General features: G+C 40.0%; 1 protein-coding gene across 2 annotated transcripts; it reads right to left on the bottom strand.

Annotated features, from left to right (window-relative positions):
- Positions 1-4,339: 4,339 nt before the first annotated feature.
- ndufc1 (NADH:ubiquinone oxidoreductase subunit C1) lies at positions 4,340-8,729 on the bottom strand. 2 transcript variants are annotated; one of them, XM_039813566.1, is made up of 4 exons: positions 8,613-8,729; positions 7,064-7,167; positions 5,693-5,764; positions 4,340-4,458 (listed from the first exon to the last, which is right to left on the bottom strand). In XM_039813566.1, exons 1-3 carry the CDS (start codon positions 8,689-8,691, stop codon positions 5,705-5,707), a joined length of 243 nt encoding a protein of 80 aa, XP_039669500.1. In that variant the 5' UTR covers positions 8,692-8,729; the 3' UTR covers positions 4,340-4,458; positions 5,693-5,704. The 2 variants fall into 2 exon arrangements, with proteins under 2 accessions (XP_039669500.1, XP_039669501.1); XM_039813567.1 differs by lacking the exon at positions 8,613-8,729 and adding an exon at positions 7,921-8,097.
- Positions 8,730-8,746: the final 17 nt, after the last annotated feature.

Below are 8,746 nucleotides of genomic sequence, written 5' to 3'. Positions count from 1 at the left end.
TATTTCTCTGTGAAATGTAGCGGAGTAGAAGTAGAAAGTGGCATGAAAAGAAAAGACTCAAGTAAAGTTACAAGTACTTCAAATTTGTACTTCAAATGCTCTTATTATGCTCATTTTCAGGTTCATAATTTTATTTAGAGGTTGTACCAGAATAGGTTTACATGGTTTAATTTTCAAAAAACATCATATTTAGCTCCTCTTTTCACCCTGTGTGTTGAGCTCCCTGCTTTAGCTACAGATTGAGGCATTTTGACGATAAAGTAGGGGATGCTTTTGGGCATGGCTGCAGTAGCCTCATGAGACCATCCTGATCTTGCGAGCTCCAGTTTTCCACTCACAGATCAGTCTGGCATCTTGAGATAGAGAAAATTTGGAGCCTTTCGCCAAACGATCGACCAATCAGCGTTGGTTTTGAGGCAGGTTTAGGTGTGACGCAACGAGAAGCGACTGTTAGTCTAAACAACATGGTGGCTTCCACGGATGAGATGAGCGTAGCTATCGCGCAAGTTTTATCCGAATTAGAAAGTATTTCTTCATTGAAAGAAGAGCAAAAAAACGAGCAAATGTGAAGCAATCCATCTGGCGGAGTCAGGTTAGTTAGTACGTCATACGCTTCGTTGATCTGATTGGTTGATTTGGCCCGTCTATCACCAACATGGTTTATCCAATCAGCTAACCAGTATTTTCGCCCCTTCCCAAAATGTTCTCCAACAGAAAGTTCCCTTTATGGATATGCCGAGCAAATGCGAAGCAATCCATCTGGCGGAGTCAGGTTATGGCTGCAGACCCAGAGTCGAATAGTGACGCCAAGACCCAGAGCGTCAAAAAGTGACGTCAAGAAACCCGACCCAGAGCGTCAAAAAGTGACGCCAGGACCCAGAGTGTCAAAAAGCGACGCCAAGAGTCCCGACCCAGAGCGTCAAAAAGTGACGCCAACAGTCCCGACCAAGGGCATCAAATAGTGACGCCAGGAGTCCCGACCAAGGGCGTCTAAATATGACGCTAAAGGAGACTTTTGGCGTCAATAACAAACGCCAAAGGCACCTGTGACCTGACCAAGTGTTGCTGAGTGAAAATGTGTATCTTGGTGATACGGACTCAAAAGAACAGTCCCCACGGGTCCTAAGTCAGGTGCGTGTTATAGGATATTAGGACAAGAGACCCAGAGCGTCAAAAAGTCATGTTAAGAGTCCCGACCTAGAGCGTCAAATAGTGACGCCAAGTGTCCCGACCCAGAGCGTCAAAAAGTTACGCTAAGAATCCCGACCCAGAGCGTCAAAAAGACACGTTAAAAGTCCCAACCCAGAGCGTCAAAAAGTGACACCAAGAGTCCCGACCCAGAGTGTCAAAAAGTGACGCTACGAGTCCCGACCAAGGGCGTCTAAATATGACGCTAAAGGAGACTTTTGGCGTCAATAACAAACATCAAAGGCACCTGACCAAGTGTTGTTGAGTGAAAATGTGTATCTTGGTGATACGGACTCAAAAGAACAGTCCCCACGGGTCCTAAGTCAGGTGCGTGTTATAGGATATTAGGACAAGAGACCCAGAGCGTCAAAAAGTCATGTTAAGAGTCCCGACCCAGAGCGTCAAATAGTGACGTCAAGTGTCCCGACCCAGAGCGTCAAAAAGTGACACCAAGAGTCCCGACCCAGAGCGTCAAAAAGTTACGCTAAGAATCCCGACCCAGAGCGTCAAAAAGACACGTTAAGAGTCCCGACCCAGAGCGTCAAAAAGTGACACCAAGAGTCCCGACCCAGAGCGTCAAAAAGTGACAACAAGAGTCCCGACCCAGAGCGTCAAAAAGTGACAACAAGAGTCCCGACCCAGAGCGTCAAAAAGTTACGCTAAGAATCCCGACCCAGAGCGTCAAAAAGACACGTTAAGAGTCCCGACCCAGAGCGTCAAAAAGTGACACCAAGAGTCCCGACCCAGAGCGTCAAAAAGTGACACCAAGAGTCCCGACCCAGAGCGTCAAAAAGTGACGCTACGAGTCCCGACCAAGGGCGTCTAAATATGACGCTAAAGGAGACTTTTGGCGTCAATAACAAACACCAAAGGCATCTGACCAAGTGTTGTTGAGTGAAAATGTGTATCTTGGTGATACAGACTCAAAAGAACAGTCCTCACGGGTCCTAAGTCAGGTGCATGTTATATGATATTAGGACAAGAAATACCCTTGCAAAGTAGCCTAAAGAAAGTTTTACACCTGCTATATTTTCTTCTACAACTGCACTGCATACTTGTCTTATTAAAATCAACCCCAAAACATGCTTATGGTGACTTTCCTCCGCCCTACCCTTTTCAGTGGAAGTGTTAAAGCCCAGAAGGTCGCACAGACAACACGACAAAGACAAAAGAAACGTTTATTTTTTTCATGCTTATTTCATTCCTGTATTTATCTCTGCTTTTACCAGTCTGTGTTTTCAGTGCAGGCACAAAATAATGTTGCTGCTGTGGATTTGTTTTTCTCCAAATATCTTACTTATTTAGATAATTGTTGTCCTCGAAGTTAGCTACTTTATTTAGTTTCAAAATGTGTCGTCTTAGAAACCCCTTTCTATAATTGAAAAATGCATAGCAGTCATTGCAAAGAGGACAGTCTGGGGTCTTCCTTTCTCCCTCTAGTTCAAAACAGGTATACTGAAATAAAAGAACGTCTCTCTCTCTCTTTCTGTAACAGACTGTTTGACGTGTGTGTGTGTGTGTGTGTGTGGGTGGGTGTATTTGTCTACTAGAACAAACGTACTTAACAGTATACTTAAACACCATTACAATGTTCCTGATTAAAGAACATCTTTGTACATCTTTATGTCTAACAAAAAACAAATGTGTGTGTGTGTGTGTGTGTGTACTAAAACAAAAGTGTTACAACTCACCCCATCCATGTCAGCTGTAGTTTAACTCGCTGTATTAGCATAGTGGTTTGAAATTAGCAGGGGAAAAATGCATCACATGTTGCCTAAGAAACTACAATTCAATCTAATAGAAGTCATACCATTTTATCTGCAATAGTGTAGATACCAAACAAAATATAGTCATGGTAAAAAAATAAATTACTTTCTTACATCAAAATCAGTTTTTTGTTTCTACATTCATAATGTGCCCGTTTCCAGCATTGACTACCCCCATGGGGGAGTTGGGAGGAAGGAGGAAAATACTGAAATGATCACTTGACTCCTATCGTATCCCTAATTTGTGGAATGGTGGTGTTCCAACCATCCCCGGTCTCCCCTACAACATGCTATATTCTGATAAATATTGTTGTCGACATATGAAATGACCTATTTTGGGATAGAAGATTTTGGCTATATCACACGCCCTACTTCAAATAATAAATAAAATCAAAGACTCGCTCACTTAGACACACTTGAAATTCAGTATCCAGATCAGCACCCCCTGTAGTAACTCTGAGGACCCCCTAGGGGCCCCGGACCCCCTGTTGAAGATCTCTGATTGAGAATGTATTGTACATATTACTTATCTTTTTTAATTATATATAACTTAAATATATTTTTTAAATCTTATTTGTATATATTACTCATCTTTTTTTATCTTTATTTGTATATATTACTTATCTTTTATATTATACTTGTACGTGTCCTAGGGCTGGGCGATAGGGAGAAAATCAGATATCACGATATTCTTGACCAAATACCTCAAAATCGATATTGCGGCGATATTCTAGGGTTGACAATTGATGCTTTAACAAAATATCTTCACACTTAGATTTTAGATAAATAATCATCTGTAATGTGGACATAATGTCTAAGTGGAAAAAAGGCAACTAATAGAACAGCTAGAACAGTCCGGTCAGTTCAGAAAAGTACATCACTTTACTGTAATGCAGCCTTTAAAACCAGGAAAAGACAACACTTATGTCATATCACGATATTACGATATCAAAAATCTAAGACGATATCTAGTCTCATATCATGATATCGATATAATATCGATATAATGCCCATCCCTAATGTGTCCTTATTGCATATAAGTTATAGAAGTGTATTTTCAATGGCTCTGTATGCCTGGCACATATTGCAGAATTGACACTAAAGTTGACTTGACTACAATTTAACCAGTACTACAAGATAAAAGAGGCTATACACTGACAAGAAGTTATCCTCCTGCTCTGGTATATTTCAAAGTCAAAGGCCAACAAATATGACAAGTTTAAATACTGATATTTTGGAAAAGATGGAACAGAAAACATACACTACCTATCTCAGACAGTTGGTTTATTAATAAAGAAGTATAAATCCCACACTAATATATTGATCAATAGCAACACCACAGAAACAGCTGCGAATGTATATGGACAAAATGATCACGACTCTTATTTATTTCACATGATACATTTTTATTTTACACAGAATTCAGAGTGAGGAATCGGGAACAGAGGAAATCAAAAGAAGCGGACCAACAAGTGCATCCTGTAGACAGGACCTGACGAACCTCCTACACGGGACAAGAAATGAAAGAATATCAGGTTTCATTTGTTCATCCATTTAGAGATTTTATATCTTCACTCTGGATGATATAATACCAATAGAGAAAGAGCGCATTTAAGTCCCGCTCCCGCCAGAGGGGAAACTCTCTGCTCTCCGTTGACTTGTATTGCGTGAAGTGTTCCTCCTCGTCAATTTCGTCTACTAGCAAACAACAGAAAAAGCCTAAAAGCTGCTTTTTGTACGATATTTAAAACTGATATTTGACTTGGTAACAAAATGCTTGCTGCAAACATGACGTCGGACATAACGTTAGCTTAGTGTCGGGATCCCACTGATTTTCCATCCTTCCTGCTGATTCCTCACTGATCTGTATCCACTTTTGTCTTTGTAAAAAGACAATTTTTTCAGATCGGCAGCTAATAAAAACAATTAAGGTACGGGTTATTTACCCTGTTGGTAGTGAATATCACCACACAGCAGCTTTTAGGCATTTTTCTGTTGTTTGCTAGCTGAGAGCGTAGAGTTGTTTTCTAGTGTTGGGCGGATCGATCCAAAGATCGATAATATTGATACCAACGTTGGTATTGATATTGATCAGTACCAGTGTAATGACATCAATACTTTAGTTTCAGTTTCTCTCCAGTATGCACCGCTGTGGTTTCATCAAAGAGGCGACCTGGCTGTCTGTGTTAGTGCCGCTGCTTTCAAGTGCCGCTCCTGTCACAGCGTGGAGCAGGCACACTCCCCCCCCCCTCCCCCCTCCCCCCACTTGTGATTTGATGTTGTACCATCACGTGACTCAGCGGCGTCGGGCAAACAAGCAAGCAATCAGCCAGGCCTGGCAGCGGCACACACGCACCCAAATGTATACAAGCATATGAAAATTCTTTCCTGGGTTTTAACTTATTAATAATCCAAAGGAAAAAAATCGCAAAAACACTTAAAAGGTCATGAAAATTCAATCCGATTTAGCTATTTGATGATGAATCCACCTTAATTATTAAAAAGTATTGTATTGGTATCGGCGATACTGGCCCTGTATTTACTTGGTGTCGGATCGATACCAAATTTTGCAGTATCGCACACCACTATTGTTTTCCCCTCCGGTGGGGTGGGGAACGCGATGCGCTCTGTCTCTATCATGCTACATGGCAATATAGGTATCAAATCACAAAATAATGATTTACTGTATGTTGGTTCCATATTGAATTTAAGTATCATCTAGACAAACACTCACATACCAGTGTGAAGAGTTATTCCAGGCCATTCCTCACTTTGTACTCATGTACATCTGTGCTGTGCTGCTTGAATAGCTGGGGGAAGGGGGAGACAGATACAAGTCATTTAAATGTACCAACTAGTTATATCAGATTCATATTCAACTACATCAATTCAATTCAATTCAATTCAATTTTATTTATAGTATCAAATCATAACATAAGTTATCTCGAGACACTTTACAGATAGAGTAGGTCTAGACCACACTCTATAATTTACAAAGCCCCCAACAATTCCAACAATTCCAGTAATTCCCTCAAGAGCATCCAATAATCTTAAATTCTTCAAAGCTTTCTGGAGGGCTCCTATGGGGAGAGACGTGTATAATGGGCTTATGGTATTGTCATTCATACATATGTTCGTTTGGTTTATGGGTTATTGACTATTTTGTTTCATGGCCTTGAATATTGTAGTTACTGTGTCGTGTTTTCTGGATTTTTGTCTGGGTGGGTGTTCATGTTCATGTTGCAAATGTTGTTTTATTGTTTTAAAAATAAATACAATTTGTAATCGCTGGGCGATATGACAATATATAGTGTCAAAACGATATAAAAATGTCTATTGTATATATTTTTCTGTATGGTTCATATCGTAATGTCGAAAAACCAGCAGCTGAACTGCGTTTCGGCGATGTAGACGTCAGTTGGAAGACATTTCACGTTCTGATCCTTGCACCTTATGTTTATTTTGCATTAAAGTCTTAATAAATGACAAAATACTCAGTGCTTTTCATTTGTTTAATTGTATTTAATTCACACAGGAGTATGCAAAAATAGGCTTTACCATGTGGTTATTTCATGTAGCCTATTGATTTATTGAATGACCAGAAAACATGCTATATTCTGATATATATTGTTGTCGACATATGAAATGACCTATTATGGGACAGAAGATTTTGTACTATATCACACGCCCTACTTCAAATCAAAAATAAAATCAAAAACTCACTCACTAAGACTTTTGTATACGATTATTGAAGACACATTTCATTGTTCTGCTTGAAATTCAGTATACAGTTGTTGTCCTGATCCCCACATGTGAACTCAAAGATCTAAAGTGCTAGCTGTGTATTGGTGCCCTCTCCTGGGTAAACTAATGCAAGACATTTTGTGATACAGTAACAGTACTCAAACTTTTCCTGATTGCTACACAATTCTGAAAAAAAGGGTATTTTATCTTGCTGGAAGACATGTACATTCCTGGATAGGTTAGCCAATGACATAAATTGCACGATTGGTGTATGAACAGAGTTTGGTGTCCATACAAAGAGATAAACTAAATGTATAAATGATATGTTATTAAAATGTTCTGTGTGAAATGATGTGGTCACTTACCAGGCCCCAAAGGAAAGCAGATGTTCCAAAGGCAAGGCCCACCCTCACCCAGTTGGGGTTGGCAGTGTCAGGCTTGGAGCTTGTGAATACAGACCTGGATCCAACTGCAAAGAAAATACACAAATACTGTGACAATACAACAACTGTTTTCAATGAAAAATGTCTTGGCATGAGCAGTCAGTACTTTGAAACAGCAATGAAGGAAAGCATCAATAACAGTGTAAGAAGAATGAACCCTTACAAACCTGGTAGAAATTAATTGACGCTATTATAAACCCATATGATTCGCCTGGCCATATTCCATATCAATAATACTGCATATTAGAGTGCTCTCTATGCGCTACTGTATGCTCTGGTGGAAGCAGACTGTGGACGTTAACTGTGGACTGTCCAGTTATTAGAAGCTAGCCGAATTAAAGAATTGCCTTAACTTACACTAAAAAGTTAAAATAAAGTCTTCCTTCAAATGTGGGCTTTCCAAAAAAACGGGGAAGCATTAAATTACACAAGTTCTGAGAGACATTTGGCGTGTATGCCCCTTCATACATGAGATACTGGTATAACGTGGGTACAACTTGATTTACAAGCCTTACTATTAAATCAGATACACATTACAATAATATATTGGAAAACAATTGGGTAAACAATTTAAAAGTACTAAGCAACACTGCCATAAAAATCATACATTTAGGGGGAGAACCCCGTCTCTGTGACTGCACTGCTAACGTTACATGAATGCTAAGCTAAGGTCAGGCTTCAAAATAAACACGGCGTGCACGTAGTAAACAGCCAGATAAATAAAACGTGTGTTTCAAAACCATAACCATGACTTCGTTGCCATTATGTCACAATCTTACCTTTGCTGACGAGAGCAGCTCTATATAATAACCGGTTGAAAGTCATTTTAGCTTAAGAACAGGAGCTCACTTCATCCGGTTTGCAACCCACCGCGGTTGATTAACCTTCCTGGAAGCTGACAGGACTGAGTAGATGATTCGGATAATTCGCTCGAACACTTATAACAACAATCTCATCTGCTTGCTGTAACATTTTGTCATTTTAAACTCAACAGATGTACGGCCTAATCTCCAGGACACAGTTTAGCATCATTAGCGTTACAAATTCAAATCCCTCTCCTAATGGGGTTGGTAGTTGATACTGAACCAAATTCCATTAGAAAAATAACCATGTTTTTATACCTCGCCCTCGTTCTAAAAACGTGATTTTAATGAAACAAACTAATGTTTGGTGAGTAGTCATCGTGCCTACTTTTACAACCTATTCAAATAGTTAGTAAAAATATTCTATACTCCACCAAGTGTGAGTATTTGCCGAAAAGCAAGGCAGTGTTACATTTGTAGAAATGTCAATGGGATTTGGTGAGCAACTTTTGAGACAACCAGTGCACACAGCTAGGAGCGCACTGGCACAATTTCCATCCAACATAACAAGTTGTATAATTTGGAACATATCCGGATACATTATTATATGTATTATAAAATAAAGCCGTGTCATGTAATTCTTGTCAGAAGACTATCAGTCACGTTACATGTTAGCCGTGCTTGCCCGTGTTTGACACGCAGACTCAGAGAGCAGCCTGACCCGGAGGAGAAGCACATATCGGCCATTTTGCTCGGAAGGGGGCCTCAGCTTGGCTTCAACACGTGAGAGATAGGAGCCTGA

The sequence above is a fragment of the Perca fluviatilis genome, chromosome 10 (genome assembly GCF_010015445.1).
Source record: "Perca fluviatilis chromosome 10, GENO_Pfluv_1.0, whole genome shotgun sequence".
Lineage (NCBI taxonomy): Eukaryota > Metazoa > Chordata > Actinopteri > Perciformes > Percidae > Perca > Perca fluviatilis.
The sequence above is the reverse complement of the archived record's forward strand: the minus strand, read 5'-3'. Positions and strand labels throughout refer to the sequence as shown.